At 44.1% G+C, this 18,360-nt stretch overlaps 6 protein-coding genes across 7 annotated transcripts; 4 read left to right on the top strand and 2 right to left on the bottom strand.

Annotated features, from left to right (window-relative positions):
- The first annotated feature begins 119 nt into the window (after nucleotides 1-119).
- On the top strand, nucleotides 120-4,662 carry Oatp58Da (Organic anion transporting polypeptide 58Da). The gene is made up of 6 exons (XM_070278280.1): nucleotides 120-295; nucleotides 353-582; nucleotides 643-954; nucleotides 3,224-4,056; nucleotides 4,114-4,424; nucleotides 4,489-4,662. The coding sequence occupies exons 1-6, from the start codon at nucleotides 120-122 to the stop codon at nucleotides 4,655-4,657; spliced, it is 2,031 nt and encodes a 676-aa protein (XP_070134381.1). The 3' UTR covers nucleotides 4,658-4,662.
- A 43-nt stretch (nucleotides 4,663-4,705) lies between these two features.
- On the top strand, nucleotides 4,706-5,697 carry LOC108121227 (uncharacterized). The gene is made up of 2 exons (XM_017235196.3): nucleotides 4,706-5,145; nucleotides 5,202-5,697. The coding sequence occupies exons 1-2, from the start codon at nucleotides 4,789-4,791 to the stop codon at nucleotides 5,658-5,660; spliced, it is 816 nt and encodes a 271-aa protein (XP_017090685.2). The 5' UTR covers nucleotides 4,706-4,788; the 3' UTR covers nucleotides 5,661-5,697.
- Nucleotides 5,698-5,873: 176 nt separating this feature from the next.
- ari-2 (E3 ubiquitin-protein ligase ari-2) lies at nucleotides 5,874-9,731 on the bottom strand. Of its 2 annotated transcripts, XM_017235373.3 has the most exons (4): nucleotides 9,624-9,731; nucleotides 9,002-9,369; nucleotides 6,984-8,287; nucleotides 5,874-6,923 (listed from the first exon to the last, which is right to left on the bottom strand). In XM_017235373.3, exons 2-4 carry the CDS (start codon nucleotides 9,078-9,080, stop codon nucleotides 6,777-6,779), a joined length of 1,530 nt encoding a protein of 509 aa, XP_017090862.1. In that variant the 5' UTR covers nucleotides 9,081-9,369; nucleotides 9,624-9,731; the 3' UTR covers nucleotides 5,874-6,776. The 2 variants fall into 2 exon arrangements, with proteins under 2 accessions (XP_017090862.1, XP_017090861.1); XM_017235372.3 differs by having other exon boundaries at nucleotides 9,002-9,698.
- A 153-nt stretch (nucleotides 9,732-9,884) lies between these two features.
- On the bottom strand, nucleotides 9,885-11,262 carry LOC108121236 (uncharacterized). The gene is made up of 2 exons (XM_017235207.3): nucleotides 10,376-11,262; nucleotides 9,885-10,323 (listed from the first exon to the last, which is right to left on the bottom strand). The coding sequence occupies exons 1-2, from the start codon at nucleotides 11,110-11,112 to the stop codon at nucleotides 10,092-10,094; spliced, it is 969 nt and encodes a 322-aa protein (XP_017090696.2). The 5' UTR covers nucleotides 11,113-11,262; the 3' UTR covers nucleotides 9,885-10,091.
- A 799-nt stretch (nucleotides 11,263-12,061) lies between these two features.
- LOC108121220 (membrane-bound alkaline phosphatase-like) lies at nucleotides 12,062-13,949 on the top strand. Its single transcript, XM_017235188.3, has 3 exons — nucleotides 12,062-12,506; nucleotides 12,569-13,259; nucleotides 13,320-13,949. Exons 1-3 carry the CDS (start codon nucleotides 12,102-12,104, stop codon nucleotides 13,829-13,831), a joined length of 1,608 nt encoding a protein of 535 aa, XP_017090677.2. The 5' UTR covers nucleotides 12,062-12,101; the 3' UTR covers nucleotides 13,832-13,949.
- Nucleotides 13,950-14,786: 837 nt separating this feature from the next.
- Nucleotides 14,787-16,662, top strand: Alp7 (Alkaline phosphatase 7). The gene is made up of 4 exons (XM_017235303.3): nucleotides 14,787-14,879; nucleotides 14,938-15,287; nucleotides 15,346-16,366; nucleotides 16,426-16,662. Exons 1-4 carry the CDS (start codon nucleotides 14,807-14,809, stop codon nucleotides 16,614-16,616), a joined length of 1,635 nt encoding a protein of 544 aa, XP_017090792.2. The 5' UTR covers nucleotides 14,787-14,806; the 3' UTR covers nucleotides 16,617-16,662.
- Nucleotides 16,663-18,360: the final 1,698 nt, after the last annotated feature.

Here is an 18,360-nt window from a genome sequence, read left to right as displayed (position 1 = left end):
TCTGTTTGCCTTGATAAGATATTCAAAAGCTTTTTCGCCGGATCATCTGGGACAAACTATATCAGTTCGTCTGACAATTCGGAATAGATGCGTTCAACTCGTCGGAGAGTTCGGTTAACATGACTGATACGAAGGAGATAAGTGCCGAGCCAAAAGAAGACGTTCCCTTCCTGGATAAATCCTTTTCGGACCCGGAGAAGTCAACAAAGTCTCCCGAAACTGAACCCATCCCTGAAGACGATAGCAAAGACACTCGCTGTGGATTTTGGATATGCAAGGGGCCATTCCTTCAAAGGTAATGCCAGCCATAAACACACCTTCCGAGAGCCTCTTTTTATTAGACCAATTACAGATTCGCCACCGAGAAAATGTATGTGGTGCTGTATGGCTTTGCCGGCTGTGTTTTGGCAATGACCTTCGCCTACTTCAATGGGACTATTACGACCATGGAGAAGCGCTTTAAAATCCCAACAAAGATATCAGGCATCATCTCGGTGGGGAATGATATCAGCACCATGTTGACGGCGGCAATCATGGGTTATTACGCTGGAAATGGGCATCGACCCCGCTGGATGGGTGTAGGTGGGTAAAACAGGCAATTTTTTAAAGCCATTCAAATGTACCTAATAGTTGGCCATTTAGGTTTGCTCACCTTCGTGGCCTTTTGCCTGCTGTCCAGCTCCTTGCATTTCATCTACGGCGCCGGAGAAGATGCACTTAAACTAACCAGGGAATATGGCCAAATTAATGAAACCTTGGCTCAGAAGGAGAAAGATCAGAAAGTGTGCCAGACAAGTGCGGCTGGTTGTATCCAGGAAGTTGGTCAGTGGGTGCCGCAACTTATCCTGTTTGTGGCTCAATTGATTTCGGGAGTTGGTCAGGCTCTTTTCTACACTTTGGGCATTGCCTACATGGATGATAATGGCACCAAATCTAAGACTCCTGCTATGTTGAGTAAGTTACCGAACTTAAAGTGTTTTGTCGAAATTGAAATAATTTAACACGTTTTTCTCAAGGATCAGATACATTTTCTCCAAGATATATCCTTAGGAGTGGGTCATATTGTCCTCTACATGATCCCCTAGAAAGTTTGACAAAATATATTTAAAAAAATGTTGTTGCCAGATTTTGATGCAGATTGGTGGATAATCGATTCACAAATCGTTTAAGCTACTCCGCTCAAGAATCTGATAAATATTGGCCAAGATATGGTCTTCACAGTGGGTCATATGGGGCTTCCCATCCATTTTCCGCATTTTAAAGGGGATGGGCCAGAAAATTTGACAAAAAATATAAAAAATATTTTGTTTGTATATTTTGATGCAGAATAATGGCGAATCGATCCACGAATCGATTAAGGTATTCCGCTCAAGAATCTGATAAATATTGGCCAAGATATGGTCTTCACAGTGGGTCATATGGGGCTTCCCATCCATTTTCCGCATTTTAAAGGGGATGGGCCAGAAAATTTGACAAAAAATCTAAAAAATATTTTGTTTCTAGATTTTGATGCAGAATAATGGCGAATCCATCCACGAATCGATTAAGGTATTCCGTTCAAGAATCTGATAAATATTGGCCAAGATATGGTCTTCCCAGTGAATTATATAGGGCTCCCCATCCCTTTTCCACATTTTAAATGGGATGGCCCAGAAAATTTGACAAAAAATCCAAAAAATATTTTGTTTGTATATTTTGATGCAGAATAATGGCGAATCGATCCACGAATCGATTAAGGTATTCCGCTCAAGAATCTGATAAATATTGGCCAAGATATGGTCTTCACAGTGGGTCATATGGGGCTTCCCATCCATTTTCCGCATTTTAAAGGGGATGGGCCAGAAAATTTGACAAAAAATCTAAAAAATATTTTGTTTCTAGATTTTGATGCAGAATAATGGCGAATCCATCCACGAATCGATTAAGGTATTCCGCTCAAGAATCTGATAAATATTGGCCAAGATATGGTCTTCACAGTGGGTCATATGGGGCTTCCCATCCATTTTCCGCATTTTAAAGGGGATGGGCCAGAAAATTTGACAAAAAATCTAAAAAATATTTTGTTTCTAGTTTTTATGCAGAATAATGGCGAATCGATCCACGAATCGATTAAGGTATTCCGCTCAAGAATCTGATAAATATTGGCCAAGATATGGTCTTCACAGTGGATTATATAGGGCTCCCCATCCATTTTCCACATTTTAAAGGGGATAGCCCAGAAAATTTGACAAAAAATCTAAAAAATATTTTTTTTTCTAGATTTTGATGCAGAATAATGGCGAATCGATCCACGAATCGATTTAGGTATTCGGCTCAAGAATCTGATAAATAGTGGCCAAGATATGGTCTTCACAGTGGATTATATAGGGCTCCCCATCCATTTTCCACATTTTAAAGGGGATAGCCCAGAAAATTTGACAAAAACTCTAATAAATATTTTGTTTCTATATTTTGATGCAGAATAATGGCGAATCGATCCACGAATCGATTAAGGTATTCCGCTCAAGAATCTGGTCAATATTGGCTAAGATATGGTATTCACAGTGGGTCATATAGGGCTCCCCATCCATTTTCCACATTTTAAAAGTGATGGCCCAGAAAATTTGACAAAAAATCTAAAAAATATTTTGTTTTTAGATTTTGATGCAGAATAATGGCGAATCGATCCACGAATCGATTAAGGTATTCCGCTCAAGAATCTGATAAATATTGGCCAAGATATGGTCTTCCCAGTGGATTATATAGGGCTCCCCAAACATTTTCCACATTTTAAAGGGGATGGCCCAAAAAATTTGACAAAAAAATCTAAAAAATGTTTTGTTTTTATATTTTGACGCAGAATAATGGCGAATTGATCTACGAATCGATTAAGGTATTCCGCTCAAGAATCTGATCAATATTGGCTAAGATATGGTATTCACAGTGGTTAATATACCATCGGACGCCCTAAAAGCCAGAGAATGTAACAAAAATTCTGAAAAATATTTAGTTTCTAGATTTTAACGCAGATAAACAGAGAATTAGTCTACGAATCGTTAAAAGTATGCCGCTTAGGAATCTGATAATTATTGATAAGGATGTTCACTTTAGGATCTATAGTTGTCTGCCAATTTGTACGATATCCTCTGCAAGGGAAGAATCACAAGTTTTCGAATTTTCTTAATTTATTTGTATATGTAATACTATATTTGTTTACACTATATTATATTATGTACATTTAAAGGCATGTCAACTTTCCTGAGGATGCTGGGACCTATTTTCGGCTACTCCCTGGCCACTATTTGCCTGCGTTTGTACATTGAACCAACCTTGGATCCTCTTATTGGACCATCCGACCCTCGCTGGTTGGGTGCGTGGTGGTTGGGCTGGCTCTGTTTGGCAGCCATTACTCTGCTTTCTGCGATTATACTTTTTATGTTCCCCAAGGAGCTCCCCAGTGCCAAGAAGCGACGACTCCAAGTGAAGCAAACAGAAAGCAATGATTTCAAAGAACTCTCCTTCGTCGATATGCTAAAAACGGTCAAAAGACTGGCCAAGAACAAAGTGTATGTGTTCAACACCGCGGCTTCCATTCTGTATTTCTTTGGCTATATGGCCTATTGGATATTTACCCCCAAGTATATAGAAACCCAGTACCGACAATCGGCGGCCACTGCTACCATGGCCGCTGGGACGGTGGCTTTTGGATTTTCCGCCGCTGGAGTTCTGCTCTCCGGGTATATAATCTCAAGGTACAAGCCAAGTGCTCGGTCCATGGCCGCCTGGAATGCTATAGTTGACTTCATGACGGTGGCTGGTATCCTGTGCTATGTGGCCATAGGATGCGAAGGTAGTGATAGGATGAACTCTATGACTACATTGCTCGCTGGTGATAGCTGCAGTGCCTCATGTCACTGTGATTATGTGCATTATGCTCCCGTTTGCAGCCCGGAAAATGTCACCTACATCTCTGCCTGTCATGCCGGATGTTCCGAGCGGACAATGGATGACCTGGGTAGGACCATATACACTGGCTGCAAGTGCATTAGTTCCCCGTCTTTGATATCTGAGCCTCAGGTAAGATATCCATTAATTGCTAAGATTTCTTGTATTTTGAAATCACTGATATTTCAGCACCTTTATGCCGTGGATGGCACCTGTCCCGTAGACTGTTTTAATCAGTTCCTAACTTTCTTGGCCGTAATGTGTTTCCTGAAACTCGTTGGCGCCTCCAGCAAGTCCACAAACCTACTCATAGCCCTGCGATGTATTTCTCAAGAGGACAAAACCTTTGCCCTGGGACTGGGCTCCATGGTGGCGTCTCTACTCAGCTTCATTCCTAGTCCCATTTTCTTTGGCTGGCTGATAGACAGCTACTGCTTGGTTTGGGGCAAGACCTGTTCCAACAAAGGAAACTGTTGGCTCTACGATACCAAGTCCTTAAGGTGAGTTACCAAAAATATTATTTTTACACTTGTACCATTTTAAATAATTTTGTTTTTTCTTCAGATACTCCCTAAATCTAACAGCCGCTTCTTTTATATTTGTGGCTGGTTTTCTGAACATTGCCGTTTGGTATTATGCCAAGAATCTCAAGATATTCGATGAGGATGAGAGCCCAAAAGAAATCAACATAGAAATGAAGGAAAAAAGTGTCCAATCTAATAGTAAGAAGTAAGAATTAGACTTCTATGTAGTAACTTTGTAACTATCTGTTAGCTTTGAATAAAAATTCAGTCGTCCCACACCTTAGACGTCTAAGGTCATTCCAAATTCTTGTCTCGAACATTTCCCTTTCGGATCGCCGCCATGCCTGCTCCGGAGAACTGTTGTGACCGCTGGTTTAGCAAGAGTTTGGTTCCCACTCCGTATCCAAAGTGCTCCGGGCCAAATAAGGGGCGCTGCATCGACTACAAGGTAACAGTTCCTCCGGAGGGTGTGGTAGAGCCACAGGCCAATATCATACAGGCCGTCATCGAACCGGATGGGCCTGTTCGGCAGCAGATAAACATCCATGCGGAATGCAGCAAGCCAAGGCCCCTCCTGGAGTCGGACAAGGACAAGCTCCGATGCTGCACCATGTGTGTGGCCCAGGAGCAGAATATAAGTCCCAATCTCTGCAGTGCGGCGTGTCGGCCTCTTAAGACGTATTTGCATTTGGATGAGGTAACTCAACTCCAAGAGGGTTAATGTATCTTTGTGAAACCACTTTTCCTCCTTAGTGGACAAAGCGGCCTCGTCCCAAGCCCACTTATAAGAACGCGGTTGTCCTTGATCCTACCACGATAGTGGGACGCTGTTTTCCGTGCAAATTCCGGTTGAAGCGTTTGAAGAACAAGTGCCTGGATTGCGGCCGTGACTTGTACTTCCGGTATCCAATCACGAACAACAGCGACCTGCTGCTCCTGCAGAACTGCTGTGACGTCGAGGTGTATCCCATGAAGAAGGTGGAGAACATGAACAATGTCAAGGTGACCAAGATATCCGGAGCTCACAAGTTCGCCAACAGCTTGCTCAAGGAGCGATCCGAGTGCCGTCTGCATAATATGGCTTACTATCTAGCTCTGGCCGAGAAGGCGGCTGCTGCTAAGGTAGTGGATGTGGATCAGCGGAAGAGTAGGAAAAGTACTAGAAAGAGTCGGAAAAGCAGGAAAAGCAGGAAGAGCACAAAAATTGCTTAAAGCCTAAATCTAAATTATAAAATAAAGAACTCAGTAAAAACAAAGGATAATAAAATATCTCATATTTTCACTCAAGTTTCAGATACTTGCAAGCTTTAGAGTGAAACTCAAGTCAAGCTCTCGTAAATGCTTAAAAGCTTCAACGAAGCTCCTTTACAAAGCAAGCTTTCAGCCCGCCCAGAGCCCCCAAATCAGTTGCAACTAAATCAGAAATTTATATACATATATATAGATATATATCTAGTGTAAATTTAATTCAAATTCAGTCGCATAAGCATATACATACATAGCGTAATCCTAGAATATAATTTATGATTCAGCTTACAACTTTAATCGAGAATCGAATGAGAATCGAGTATAATGGGATCCGATCCGGGGAGAGAAGGATTACCTAGTTTCGTTTAAATTCAAGACTTATTTTGTTTGCCTTCGATTGATACGAGATACAGATTACGAATACTTGATGCTGTTAACGGCCGAGTCTCCCCAGTCAGGCCGATCAGGGTTAATACGAGATTTAAAACTTAGGATGCTAGACTGGAGGCGGCATGAATTTAGAACTATATCTGCACATCGTCGGGTCGGTTGGGCTAGGTTTTGGAAAACTGTTGGAACACATGGCCACTGAAATGCGTCTGGATTCATTGCTAGGTTTATAGTTATGGTATAGCTACCGGTAACGCTATCGCTAGGGCTATAGCTATCTATTATCGTTAACGTTCTGCGCAAGGCGTTGTATTGCAGTTGAACCGATCATTTGAGTGATTTCGAATGTCACAACTATAATTAATTATACTTCAAGTAGTCGACTATACTCTATATGCTATAACTCTAGTCTATATGCACTTGATTATTACAATTAGATTAATTTAAAAATTAGCTACTCGTCGTTAGGCTAAACACTAAATGGATACAATTAAATGTGTGTGTGTTTGTATAATTTAGTTTAAATAAGCGTCTCTATTATGTCGTATCGTCTTCTGTCGGCTTGTCAACTGCCAATGAACTCAACTTTTGTGCTAAACTCGACAAGCCATCCGACTCTGATCCATTCTGGTGGTCCTGGAAGCTTATCGTTGCCGTTGCCATTGCCATTGCCATTGCCATTTCCCTTGCCTATGTGTCCACTGGGAAGAAGTCTTTGAGTAGGGTGGTGCGGCGCTTTTCAGCGATGTCCATTTGATTCTCGAGATCACCCAAATCCGACGTCTCGGCTCGCTCGATTTTCCACGACAGGTTTTCGATCTCCGCCTCCAGTTGCGCCTAAAATAAATTGAAAAATTATTCATATCTTTTCTTAAAAACGAATTTAAGAATATCCACCTGCTGATACTCAAAGAGATTCTTTCGCGAGCCGCCTTCCATGTAGTAGGCATACGGATAGGTGTACTGCAGGGTGTAACGACACTTGGCCAGCAGTGCCGCCGCGTTGAAGAGATACTGCCAGTCGATCCACGTGCCGCTGCCGTTCATCACCTTGGAGTTGATGCGCTGCCGCAGGCGGTCGATCGTCTGCTGTTCGAGCTTGAGGGACTTGGAGTGGTTCTCCCAGCGCTCGTAGTAGTGAAGGTATTTCTTGAGCGCCTCGCGCGCCTGCACATGCACCGACTCGTTGGCAATGTTCGGGTTGTCCTTGTACCGGGAGCACTCGTAGTATTCTGACCCGTGGGTCTTCCAGTCGCCCAGGCACATCCAGCAGAAGTCGTGCTTGCAATTGAAGCACTGCATGTGGTTGCAGCCGCCGTTCTTCTCGATGCAGATGTGACACTTGGGGCAGTCTTTGGTGTGGGCGCTGATGTAGTTGGCCGTTTCACTGTCGTCGGCGCACTTCGTCAGCCACTTCTTGATCACCTGACAGTCGGTGGGGGCGTGGTAGTCCATGCCGCACCGGAAGCAAAAGCCCGTGTGGCATACCTTGCAGATGGCACGTTTGGCGGAGATCTCTGATGATTGCACAATGATCTGGCAGTTGGGTCCCGGGCAGAACCGCAGCTCTGGATGGGATTTCACGTAGTCCTTGAAGGCGAACTGCTGGTACTTGTCGCGCATCACCGGTCGCGTAACCAGGGTCAGCACCAGATCCTCCGGCACACGCACATTGCACATCTGGGCCATGCAGCCTATTTGCGTGGAGATGCCCTGGAAGATCTGTGTCTCGAAGTAGATGGTCCAGCAGTCCTTGCAGAACGAGTGACCGCAGGCCAAGCTGTAGAACTTGTCGCCCAGCTGGGAACTGGCACACACGGGACACATCTGGCTGCGGTATTGTGGCGGACTCGAGGCCGTTGTCTTGTACCCGCAGCTCCCCAGCCTCAGCAGCTGAGCGCTGGCTGCCGCTGCACTCGTGGAGGCCGTGTCCGTCACTGCCACCGTTGGTGGCTTGATGCGCGCCGTCACCAGCAACGCATTGGCATCCTGGCGGTACTTCTCCACCACGGCGTGATTGTTCCACTGGTGCTCTAGCAGCAGTACCTTGGCCAGGGAGGGTGTGATCTGCAGGATGGTGTTTAGCTTCTCCACGCGTTCGTTCAGCAGCTTCTCGATGTCCTCGACGGTGAGGCATTCGTACTCAAAGTACTCGGGATCGGCCCGCTTTGGATCCAGGCGCTCCACATCGCAATCCTCGCCTGAAACGTTGTAAAGAAAGAAAGTGTTAATTGAAATTCTCTTCTCTGGCCTCAAATGTGATTTGGGGATGAAAGTGGTGGGTTCTCTCTACAAGGCTACCATAAAAGTGCAACAGCCCTATCAGTGATGGGTCTTACCAAGAAATTGGACTCAAGAAAGGGAAGACAGGTCAGAAGACGGAAAACAAAATGCAGCCGTGTACTTGAGCACGCACCTGAGTTCACCTGAGCTAGGGCTATGCGAGTGTGTGTGTTGGTGTGTCGGTGTTACCTGAGAAAAACGTGAGCAGAGGAGCGGGCAATAATGAAGCCAGGCCAAACGAAACTAAAACCTCGCGCAATCACCGCAACTACCAATGTACTTCGCGTGTGTGTTTGTTTCAAGTTCAATTCCATAATTTCAGCTTCATGGCCACCAAAGGGAGCTTGGTGAGCGTGGACCGGTGGGGCCTGGCGGAGGAACCCTTGGCGAATGTCAAGTGCTGGCCAACAACCAGAAGGCCGAATGCAAATTTTTAGGCCTAGGCTTCTGGCCTCCCAAAAAAGGTGAATAACCAACCAACACGACACTCATACAGAGATACCCTATATACTCTAGCTCTAGCGTGTGTATTTCCTTACAGATCCACCTTAGTTAAATCGATGGTGGCTGATTGTTGTTAGGAGGAATCCCTTTCGATTGGGAGCTTCCATTGGGAGCTCTCTCTCTCTCACCTGTATTGTAGTAATCGTAGTCATCGTCGTACTCCCCATCGTTGTCCGATTCCAGATCCATTTCGATGTCGGAGTCCATCCTGGCGGATCGGGGCTTCTGAGTCGATTGAGAGATTGAGAAAGGACACCAGCAGCGGGCGATGTGTGTGTGCGTCCTGTAAACGGGGGTTGCGGGGTGGCTATTTTGTAACAGTTGTTGTAAGGGCGCTGGTGGTTGTTGTTTCTGTCCTTTTCGCTGGAGGTGGATGATGAACAGGAGCAGCAGAAGCACCCGTAGCCGTAGCCGTAGCAGTAACCACAGAAGGGGGTTGTGGAGAGATGGGAGATCTGGATTAAGTGCGATGCAGTTGCAGTTCCGTGCAGGGGAGCTTTGCAGGGGAGGAGTGGTGGTCCGTTTTATTTTCGTTTATCCACATACATATATATATACATATACACACACACACACACTCACGCACACACAGGCGCACGCACGCACACACACTCTGGCAGAGCCGTTGCACTCAGCTCAAGGTGTTTGCCTGCAGTTTATTTTCATCGCCGTATTAATAGAACACTCACACACCAATCGGTAATGATTATGCGATTACAAGCGCGAGGGCACGGGCCAAATTGTCGCTACCTTATTGCTTTAAGCGAGCACAGCTTTTGCAGAGAACATTTTGTTTTTCTTTCTTTGTACTTATGAAGTGTTGGAAAGTACCTGTTTGGCCAATGTACTTGTCTAGTGTTGGACAATGGCTGCAGGGCTGGGCAACACAAAACAACACTCCGCTAGGTGGCGCTGTGGACATTTTTTTAGTGCTGCAAAGATCGAAAAAAAATTCGAATAAGATTGAGACTTGCTTCTTTAGCAGCCCTTACTTCCATAAAATAAGAAAGATTTTAAATTTTACACACTTAATTTATATTTTAAAATTTGATAAGACATAGATTTTTAAATCGTATCAAAATGTTTTCAATATACTGCAGCATGGTTGTCCGTGTTGTAAAGTTCGTCCATTAAGGGCGCCATATTTTGTCAAATTTAAATGTAAGGATTTTTCTTTGCTTTGGTTGGAGTTCTTTTTTGTTGTTGTTGCGGCTTTTATCAATCGCATTGCTTAGATTTTTTCTTTTCATCGTCCTCGGTTTGAAGATCGGCGCACAGAAATTGCATGAATAGAGAAAGTCGGGACAGGAAAGTATCCGGAACTAGACCCATTTTAAATTTATTCTTTTCCTTTACAATTTTATAGATTTTGTCCAGCTTTCCGTTTTCACATCCAATTAGTAGAGACTGAAAATTACACAAGTTTGCAAAGAGGATGTCCGACTTTAACCTGTAAATAAAATATTTATTACTTCTTGTTTCAAATTGATTCAAACCCTTACGAGTTTCCTATGACGAGTGTCTTATCCGGCTTAATTTTGGAGGCCAAGTCGCCTAAAATTTGAGGGTTCGGCTTGCCTAATATAATCGGGTTTCGATGGATTACAGACTTAATGGCTTCCACTAAGCAGCCGGCATCGGGTATCCGGTATTTTCCCGCAGTAACAAATTTATCCATGCTGGTGGCCACCAAAAGAACGTTTGTGTTAAGAAGATAGTTACAGGCTACGATCATTTTTTTGGAATCCATATCGCAGTCCTGCCCAATCAGCACAACACTAACTTTCTTATCAATAATAGTATTCTGGGCCTGTTCGAAGGCGGTTTTTCCCTCCGGGATGAGGTTGTCAACGTCAGTGCAAAAACCTGCGTTCATTATCTCAAGCTCCAAGCATTTACTACCGCACACCAGCACCTTCCCCTCGATGCCCTGATCTTTTAGAAAATTTATCACTAAGCCCGCCGCTGTCAGGACTTCGTTCTTCTCGACAAGGAATCCCATATTTTTGGCCTTTTTTACCAACTCCGAAGACTGTAGCATGGAATCGTTGGTGACTATCAGAACTTGCTTTCCCTTCATCTTGAGCATGTTGAAGGTGTCGATGGCGTTCTCAACGGGCTCATTTCCATTCCAAAGTATGCCATTCGTTCCAAAGATGAAGGTATCTATCTTGGCCAGCCATTGAGCCACCTGTATCTTTGGTATGCCTTCCAAAAGGGTGCAACTCCGCTTGAACATGGTGGTGACAAAATATGATCCCCTAAGCGCAACCTGCTGCAGTATCTTCTAAAACCATAATAAGAATTGGTTTTCTACAAAAATTTTAAAAATAGGCATTACAATTTTAGTAAATGCCAATTTTATTCTGATTTAAAAAACAAAAGGCATCTGAAAGGCAAAGCTGTAAAGGTATCATAACTTAATGCCTATTTTGCAATAAGATTTTCTTGAGAAAACAAGATTCTAGAATCTAGATTAAACAATAACAACTTTCTTTAATCCTCCCTCACGAGATGCACAACGGAAATGAAATTCAAAAAATTTGAAGATAAATCCTCCCACGTTTTCAGCAAGTAGGAATTTATATTAGCCTATTTATTTGAGAACCTGCTGTGATAAAAACAGAATAACTTTCTCTAACACTTATCCAAAACATGTGTCCAAAAAAAACGGTTCAATTGTACGAAAATGAAATGCAAAATTTTCTGCGATAAGTCCTCACACGTTCCACGTAGATTAGCGTCATGGGATCATCCCCATGAGTTTACTATCTCAAACGTGACTTCACTGATTCAGATATTTGGTCAGATGGAGAAATGGCGTTTTTCATACTACCAAGTACAGAGGTCCAATGAAAATCACACAACTATGACCTAACCATATAGATTTTATTAGACGAGGAAGAAATACTTAGATAGGGGTAATAAAATAGTGGCACTACTCCTCCAAGCTAAGGCTACTGCTTGAGAGACCCTTCCCTAACGGTCGAGGCATCATGCAAAGTTCGGATGATTTAGTCAGAGATAGGGCAGACATACGAAACGGAGATAAGTCCCAGGCGCCATAAAGTGGGGGAGTGTAAACCTAAATTTAGATCCACCCGTTAGGAGCAGACGTACAGTAAACCGTAATATGGCACACGAATCGCCGTATGCGATATAAACCCGTGGCATCCGCTCGATTCGGTGTAGTCAGTGATATTTCACCAACAGCTAAGCAATTGAAAGATGCTTTCCTCCCAGAAGCACCTTATCCTCCCACTCGTGGGACTCCTGGCCTTGGCCGGGTTGGCTCTTGCCGGAGTCGAGGAGATCCATAACGTATTGGAGCTGACGGGAAAAGCAACTCAAAAGTATAGATTCTCCACCGATGTGGCTACCGACAAGTACACTCCTCCCGAGGAAATGGATCCCGAGTTCTGGTACAAAAACGCCGATGCAGAAATTACCAAGCGCCTCCAACTACCCCAGCCCAACACCAAGAAGGCCAAGAACATAATCATGTTTTTGGGTGACGGTATGCCAATTTCCACAATCGCAGCCGCTCGTATCCTTAAGGGCCAGCGACAGGGAAAGACTGGCGAAGAGTCCTCTCTGAGCTTTGAGCAATTCCCCTACACCGGACTCAGCAGGGTAAGACATGGTATTCTTGTTTATAGTTATTCGGGTGTTCTAAAGGTGTAACTACTATCCAGACCTACTGTGCTAATGCCCAAGTGCCCGACTCCGCCTGCACGGCCACCGCCTACCTGTGTGGTGTTAAGACCAACATTGTCAACATTGGAGTAAGTGCCGCCGTGAACTACAACAACTGCACGGCCAGCCAGGACCCGGCCAACCGCTTGACCTCCATTGCCGAGTGGGCTCAGAACGCTGGCAAGTCCACGGGCATTGTGACCACCACTTCCCTGACCCATGCTAGTCCATCGGGAGCTTATGCCAAGACTGCCAACAGGATGTGGGAGTCCGATACCGATGTCGCTAGCTACGGAGTAGATCCCAGCACCTGCATTGACATGGCCACCCAACTGATTACCCAGGTGCCCGGCAAGAACTTCGACATCATGTTCGGTGGTGGCATGGGAAAATTCCTGCCCAGCTCCATTGAGGATAGCCACGGAAATGTCGGCGAGCGATCCGACGGCGTTAATCTCCTTTCCCGCTGGCAGGCACAGCACGATGGAGGTGTTTTGGTCACCAACAGGAAGCAGCTCCTCAGCGTCAATACCTCTGCCGTGTCCAGCATTATTGGTCTCTTCCAATCCAAGCTGATGAACTTCCACCTGGATGCCGATGCCACCTACCAGCCCACTCTCTCCGAACTCACCGAAGTGACCATCAATAAGTTGAGCCAGAACGAGAATGGTTACTTTGCCTTTATTGAAGGTGGGTTTTCTTGATTTATAATTATTAAAAATTAGTTACTTATTTTTAAATACTTTTCAGGCGGTCTCATTGATTATGGCAACCACTATACCCAGGCTGGCTATGCCCTGGATGAGTGCTTGGAGTTCGAGAAGGCCATCCAACTGGCTCGTGACATCACCGACCCCGAGGAAACCCTCATAGTGGTTACCGCCGATCACGGTCATGCCGTCAGTATTGCCGGTTACCCTGGCAGAGGTACCAACATCTTGGGCATCAACCAGCACGACGTGGATCTGAACGGAGTGAAGTACTCAGTGCTTAACTACGCCGCTGGTCCCAACCAGTATCTGGACGATGAGGGCCAGCGCATCGACTTGGAAGACATCCTCGGAGAGGATCAGGAGGCCATCTTCCCCAGCTACATTTCCAAGGATCAGGGCGTCCACTCCGGTGAGGATGTGGGCGTCTTTGCCTCCGGTCCCCAAGCTCATCTCTTTACCGGCGTGATGCAGCAGAGCACTATTCCCCACCTGATGGCCTACGCCGCTTGTATTGGCAGTGGCCAGAAGGTGTGCGACCAGACAGATTAGAGGACTTTATCATGATTATCTTTTAAATAGTAACCTCAGGAAAAAAATGAACAAAAATGAGTAATTTTGACAATATAATGGTTATAAAATTTAAATAAAAATGTTTTAAGCAATCGTATATGCACCTTCTCTTCTTAATTTTGAATATATATAAAGGAAAAATAATATAATATAATATATCATTTGCCTGGCCTATATATTGACCTGAAATAAATTTTAAATACTCGTTTCATAATACTTTAATGAGATATCTTTATTTAACTTCGATGTGGTATAAATAGGCCTTCATAACACTTCAAATATTATCCGAATTGCCGTAGATATAACATATTTTCTTGTTTTATTTAAAAATATATACATTTTACAGATATGTTATATAAATATAAATTGCTTAGTATTCTATTCAAGTAGTATAGTACAGATGCACCCGAAATACCCCAAAAAAAGGAAACATTTTTTCGCTTGCGTGACCTTTATTGTTCCTGTTTTATCAGACAACGTGTCTGTACATAAGATAATCCCTATATTATTTTAATATCATGCTGATGGAAACCCTCAATTAGAAATCAGCACCTGTCCCCCCAGATTCACCTTGGTTCCAGTGTGGGTCCAGTTGTTCCAACAAATTTTTTGGTGTCGTGCCCACATTCATAGCCCGAAGCATATTCGTTTATCAACGAATTCCCATTGGTCCAGGTCCTCTTCGGTCTGGTAGCCGGGCCTTTTCGGCTCTAACCCCATCCATAAACATAAAATAATAAAAAATTAAGATCTCTAAATAATACAAAGCTGGGTAAATAGCAATCATAAACGGTGATTTTTAGCAAGCTTTGGTGTTTAACCAGATTATGTGATGGTTAGCCAGATATGACAGTCCCCGATAAGGATAACTCCAAACGGCGAATAAATAGCAGACAGAAGGCCCATGGTGTTAATTCTATCGCTAACCCTGGGCGGAAGAGGTACGCCTGGAACATGAAGATCTTTATTGGAACTATTCTGGTTCTGAGTGCCTTGGTGGTCAGTTCCCTGTCTGCCACCATAGACCGTGAGTGTTTTATGCAGTTTACGCTCAGAGTTTTATCTTGACAATATTGTTCATTTAGTGACCGAGATCCACTCCCAATCCCAATTGATTGGACCATCTGCGAGTTTCAGTAAGGCCCGCGAAAGCAATCTCATTGACCCCAATGCCTTGGGAAAGGGAAAGACCGGACCCGAGGAGGAGAAGTCCGCCCAGTTCTGGTATGATCTGGCCCAGGAAGAGATTCTGAAACGCCTGGAGCAGCCGCAGCTTGACACGAGGAAGGCCAAGAATGTAATCCTTTTCCTTGGAGACGGCATGTCCTTGTCCACAGTGGCAGCAGCCCGAATCCATAAGGGTCAGCTGAAGGGTAATCCCGGAGAGGAGGATGGCCTCAGCTTTGAACAGTTCCCCTACACTGGTCTGAGCAAGGTAGGAGGATTAACCTACTATTTGGTCTTCATATTTCATTTTTCTCTTACTTTCACAGACCTACTGCTCCAATGCCCAAGTGGCCGACTCAGCCTGCACCGCCACCGCCTACTTGTGCGGTGTCAAGACCAATATCGTAGCTCTGGGTGTGACTGCCGCCGTAAACTTCAACAACTGCAGTGGAAGCGAGGATCCTGCCAACCAAATCCCCTCCATTGCCACCTGGGCCCAGGCTGCCGGCAAAGCTAGTGGCATCGTCACCACCACCACTCTGACCCATGCCAGTCCATCGGGAGCCTACGCTCACACCACCAACCGCTTCTTCGAGAGTGACACCGACATCGTGACCTACGGCGAGGGCCAGAACTTCCCGGAGTCCTGCACGGACATTGCCACCCAGCTGATCACCCAGGCTCCTGGCAAGAACTTTGACGTGATGTTGGGCGGTGGAATCGGCAAATTCTTGCCCAACACCATCACCGATCCTTTCGAAAAGAAGGGCGAGCGATCAGATGGAGTTAACCTCCTGTCCCGCTGGCAAGGACTACATCCCGGCGGAGTCTTGGCCTACAACCGAAACCAGCTCCTTAGTGTGAATGCCTCGAAGATCACCAACCTGATTGGCACCTTCCGCTCGGGCGTGATGAGCTTTCACAAAATGGCCAATGCGTCGGAGGAGCCCACACTAGCGGAGATGACCGAAAAGGCCATCGAGGTAGTGAGCCAGAACGAAAATGGATACTTCATCTTTATTGAGGGAGGATTGATCGATTATGGAAACCACTTCAACTCTCCCAAGTACTCGCTGGACGAGACGCTGGAGCTGGAGAAGGCCGTGGCTGTAGCTCAGCGCATAACTAACCCCGAGGAGACCCTCATCGTTGTAACCTCTGACCATGCCCATCCGCTGACCATTGCTGGGTACCCCGGCAGAGGCACTCCCATCCTGGGCCTCAATCAAGATGACACTGACAAGAATGGTGTGAAGTACGCCACCCTGAACTATGCCGTGGGTCTGGAGCAGTATCTGGATGAACAAGGCCAGCGCATTGATCTCTCGGAAAAGATTTTGGAAGATGGTAAGATGGGTTTACCTCATTTTGTTAGATAGGAAGTAAGCACCTCTCCCTTTTTTCAGACTTCATTGCTCCCAGTTATATTCCTGCCAAAATCGGTGTGCATGCCGGCGACGATGTGGGCATCTTTGCCACTGGTCCTCAGGCCCATCTCTTCACCGGCGTCATGCAGCAGAGCACCATTCCTCACTTGATGGCTTATGCCGCCTGCATCGGCGATGGCATCACCCTCTGCAACAAAGACAACAAATAGAAGGGGCTTTCCTTTAAAATTCATTAAAACATAGAGTATTTGCAAAAGAATTCAATCACAATTCGACTTTGATTCGATCGGGGGGCACTGGCGGGAAATCAATAATCAAATCGACTTACTCTCATAATTTATTGCATCTGCCCCACTGTTGGCGGGGACTGTCTGCCAAATTGACATCAATTTAAAACGCATCAGCACAGGCGCACTCGCACTTGCAGATACAGATACATAGATCTACAGATACAGAAACTGACGATCGCATCGATTTGCTGCCAAGTCGGAGAGCTGCTGTCACTGCCGGCTAAATGTGGCGGGGAATATAAATATGAATTCGCTGAATGTCAGGTTCAAGCACTGGCATTGCCAGCAGATGGGAATCAATAGACTTGTAGACACCCACACGCATGTGGAGCACAGCTCCTTCACTCGCGGCTGACTTTGAGTTGCAATTGGGTTGTGTATTTTGTGTTTATGGGTTTACTCATTCGGATGAATTTATTTAAATGCGCTTGACATGAAGTGAGTCGAGACGAAGGCGCAGCTACCCCAAAACAATTAAGCTTAATTTTTTTCTCATATGTAGCTTACGCAATTAAGGAACAGTATTCAGTATTGTCAAGGCAATGTCCTTGCATCATCGATATCAATAACCCGAGACACTCTATGGATGTCACCAGATGATGATGAGCGAAAAGATGGTTTATGCAAGGTTTAACATTAAATTTAATATCTAAAAATATTTTTTAAAAACTGCTCAGCTATATGTATCAATAATTGTTGGTATTTGAACTAGGGTTGTTGGTTTTTGAAAAAATATCGTATTGATGATATTTGCTGTGAAAAAAATATCAATCGATAATATTCAGAAATATCACCCAAAAAAATCGATATATCGAGTATTTTCGATATTTTTTATAGTCAGCTAAATTTGAAAAAAGGTTATTTTTAAATTTAAAAAAAGGTTTTAATATGTGTTTTCATCCGCCATGAACTGCAAATAAGACATATTTTTTTATTTAAAAAGTGAATTGAAAAAACAACAAATATTTATACCCACTCTCAAGCAACTTTTATTTAAGTTCTTTGAAATAAAAAATAACAAAATTATTAAGGACATTGTATTCAAATTTATTTATAAAAAAAACTTAATACAAAAAAAAAAAGTTTCATGGAATTCATGGAATATGTACTTAATAATTCTAATTACTTAATTCTCTTATTTAATGCTCTTAATTACTCTTAATTACAAAATAAATCTTTCTTCAATGATTTAAAAAAAACTCTTTCGGTTATATGCTGGTCTGTCATTCGACTACGGGAGTCACAGACAATACATTTAATGGCAGAAGCCAACCGTTCAGATGAAACCGAACTTCCAGGCGTGATAAGAAAACTTAAAGCAACCTTCGCTAGCATCGGCATCGTTGAAATTTGTGAGTTCCAGAATTCCAACGGATTTGTCTCCCAACTACAAAATGGCATACTCAAGTAAACCTGCATTTCCTTTCTTTCGCAACAAATATCGGAGAACACCAACTCAAAAATATTATTATCGACTATTTTTGCCCAAAAAATATCACGATAATAATATTTTTTTAAGAGAAAATATATCGATATATCGATAATTTGATATATTTCCGACATCCCTAATTTGAACTGTACTCGTCGTTATACACGGCCTGAAGTCTTTTGTCTGAAATTTAATTGTTAAAGATTTTTCGTTAACTCGGCGAAAAGTGGAAGC

The sequence above is a fragment of the Drosophila bipectinata genome, chromosome 2R, assembly GCF_030179905.1.
Source record: "Drosophila bipectinata strain 14024-0381.07 chromosome 2R, DbipHiC1v2, whole genome shotgun sequence".
Lineage (NCBI taxonomy): Eukaryota > Metazoa > Arthropoda > Insecta > Diptera > Drosophilidae > Drosophila > Drosophila bipectinata.
This window is presented reverse-complemented; position numbering and strand designations above follow the sequence as displayed.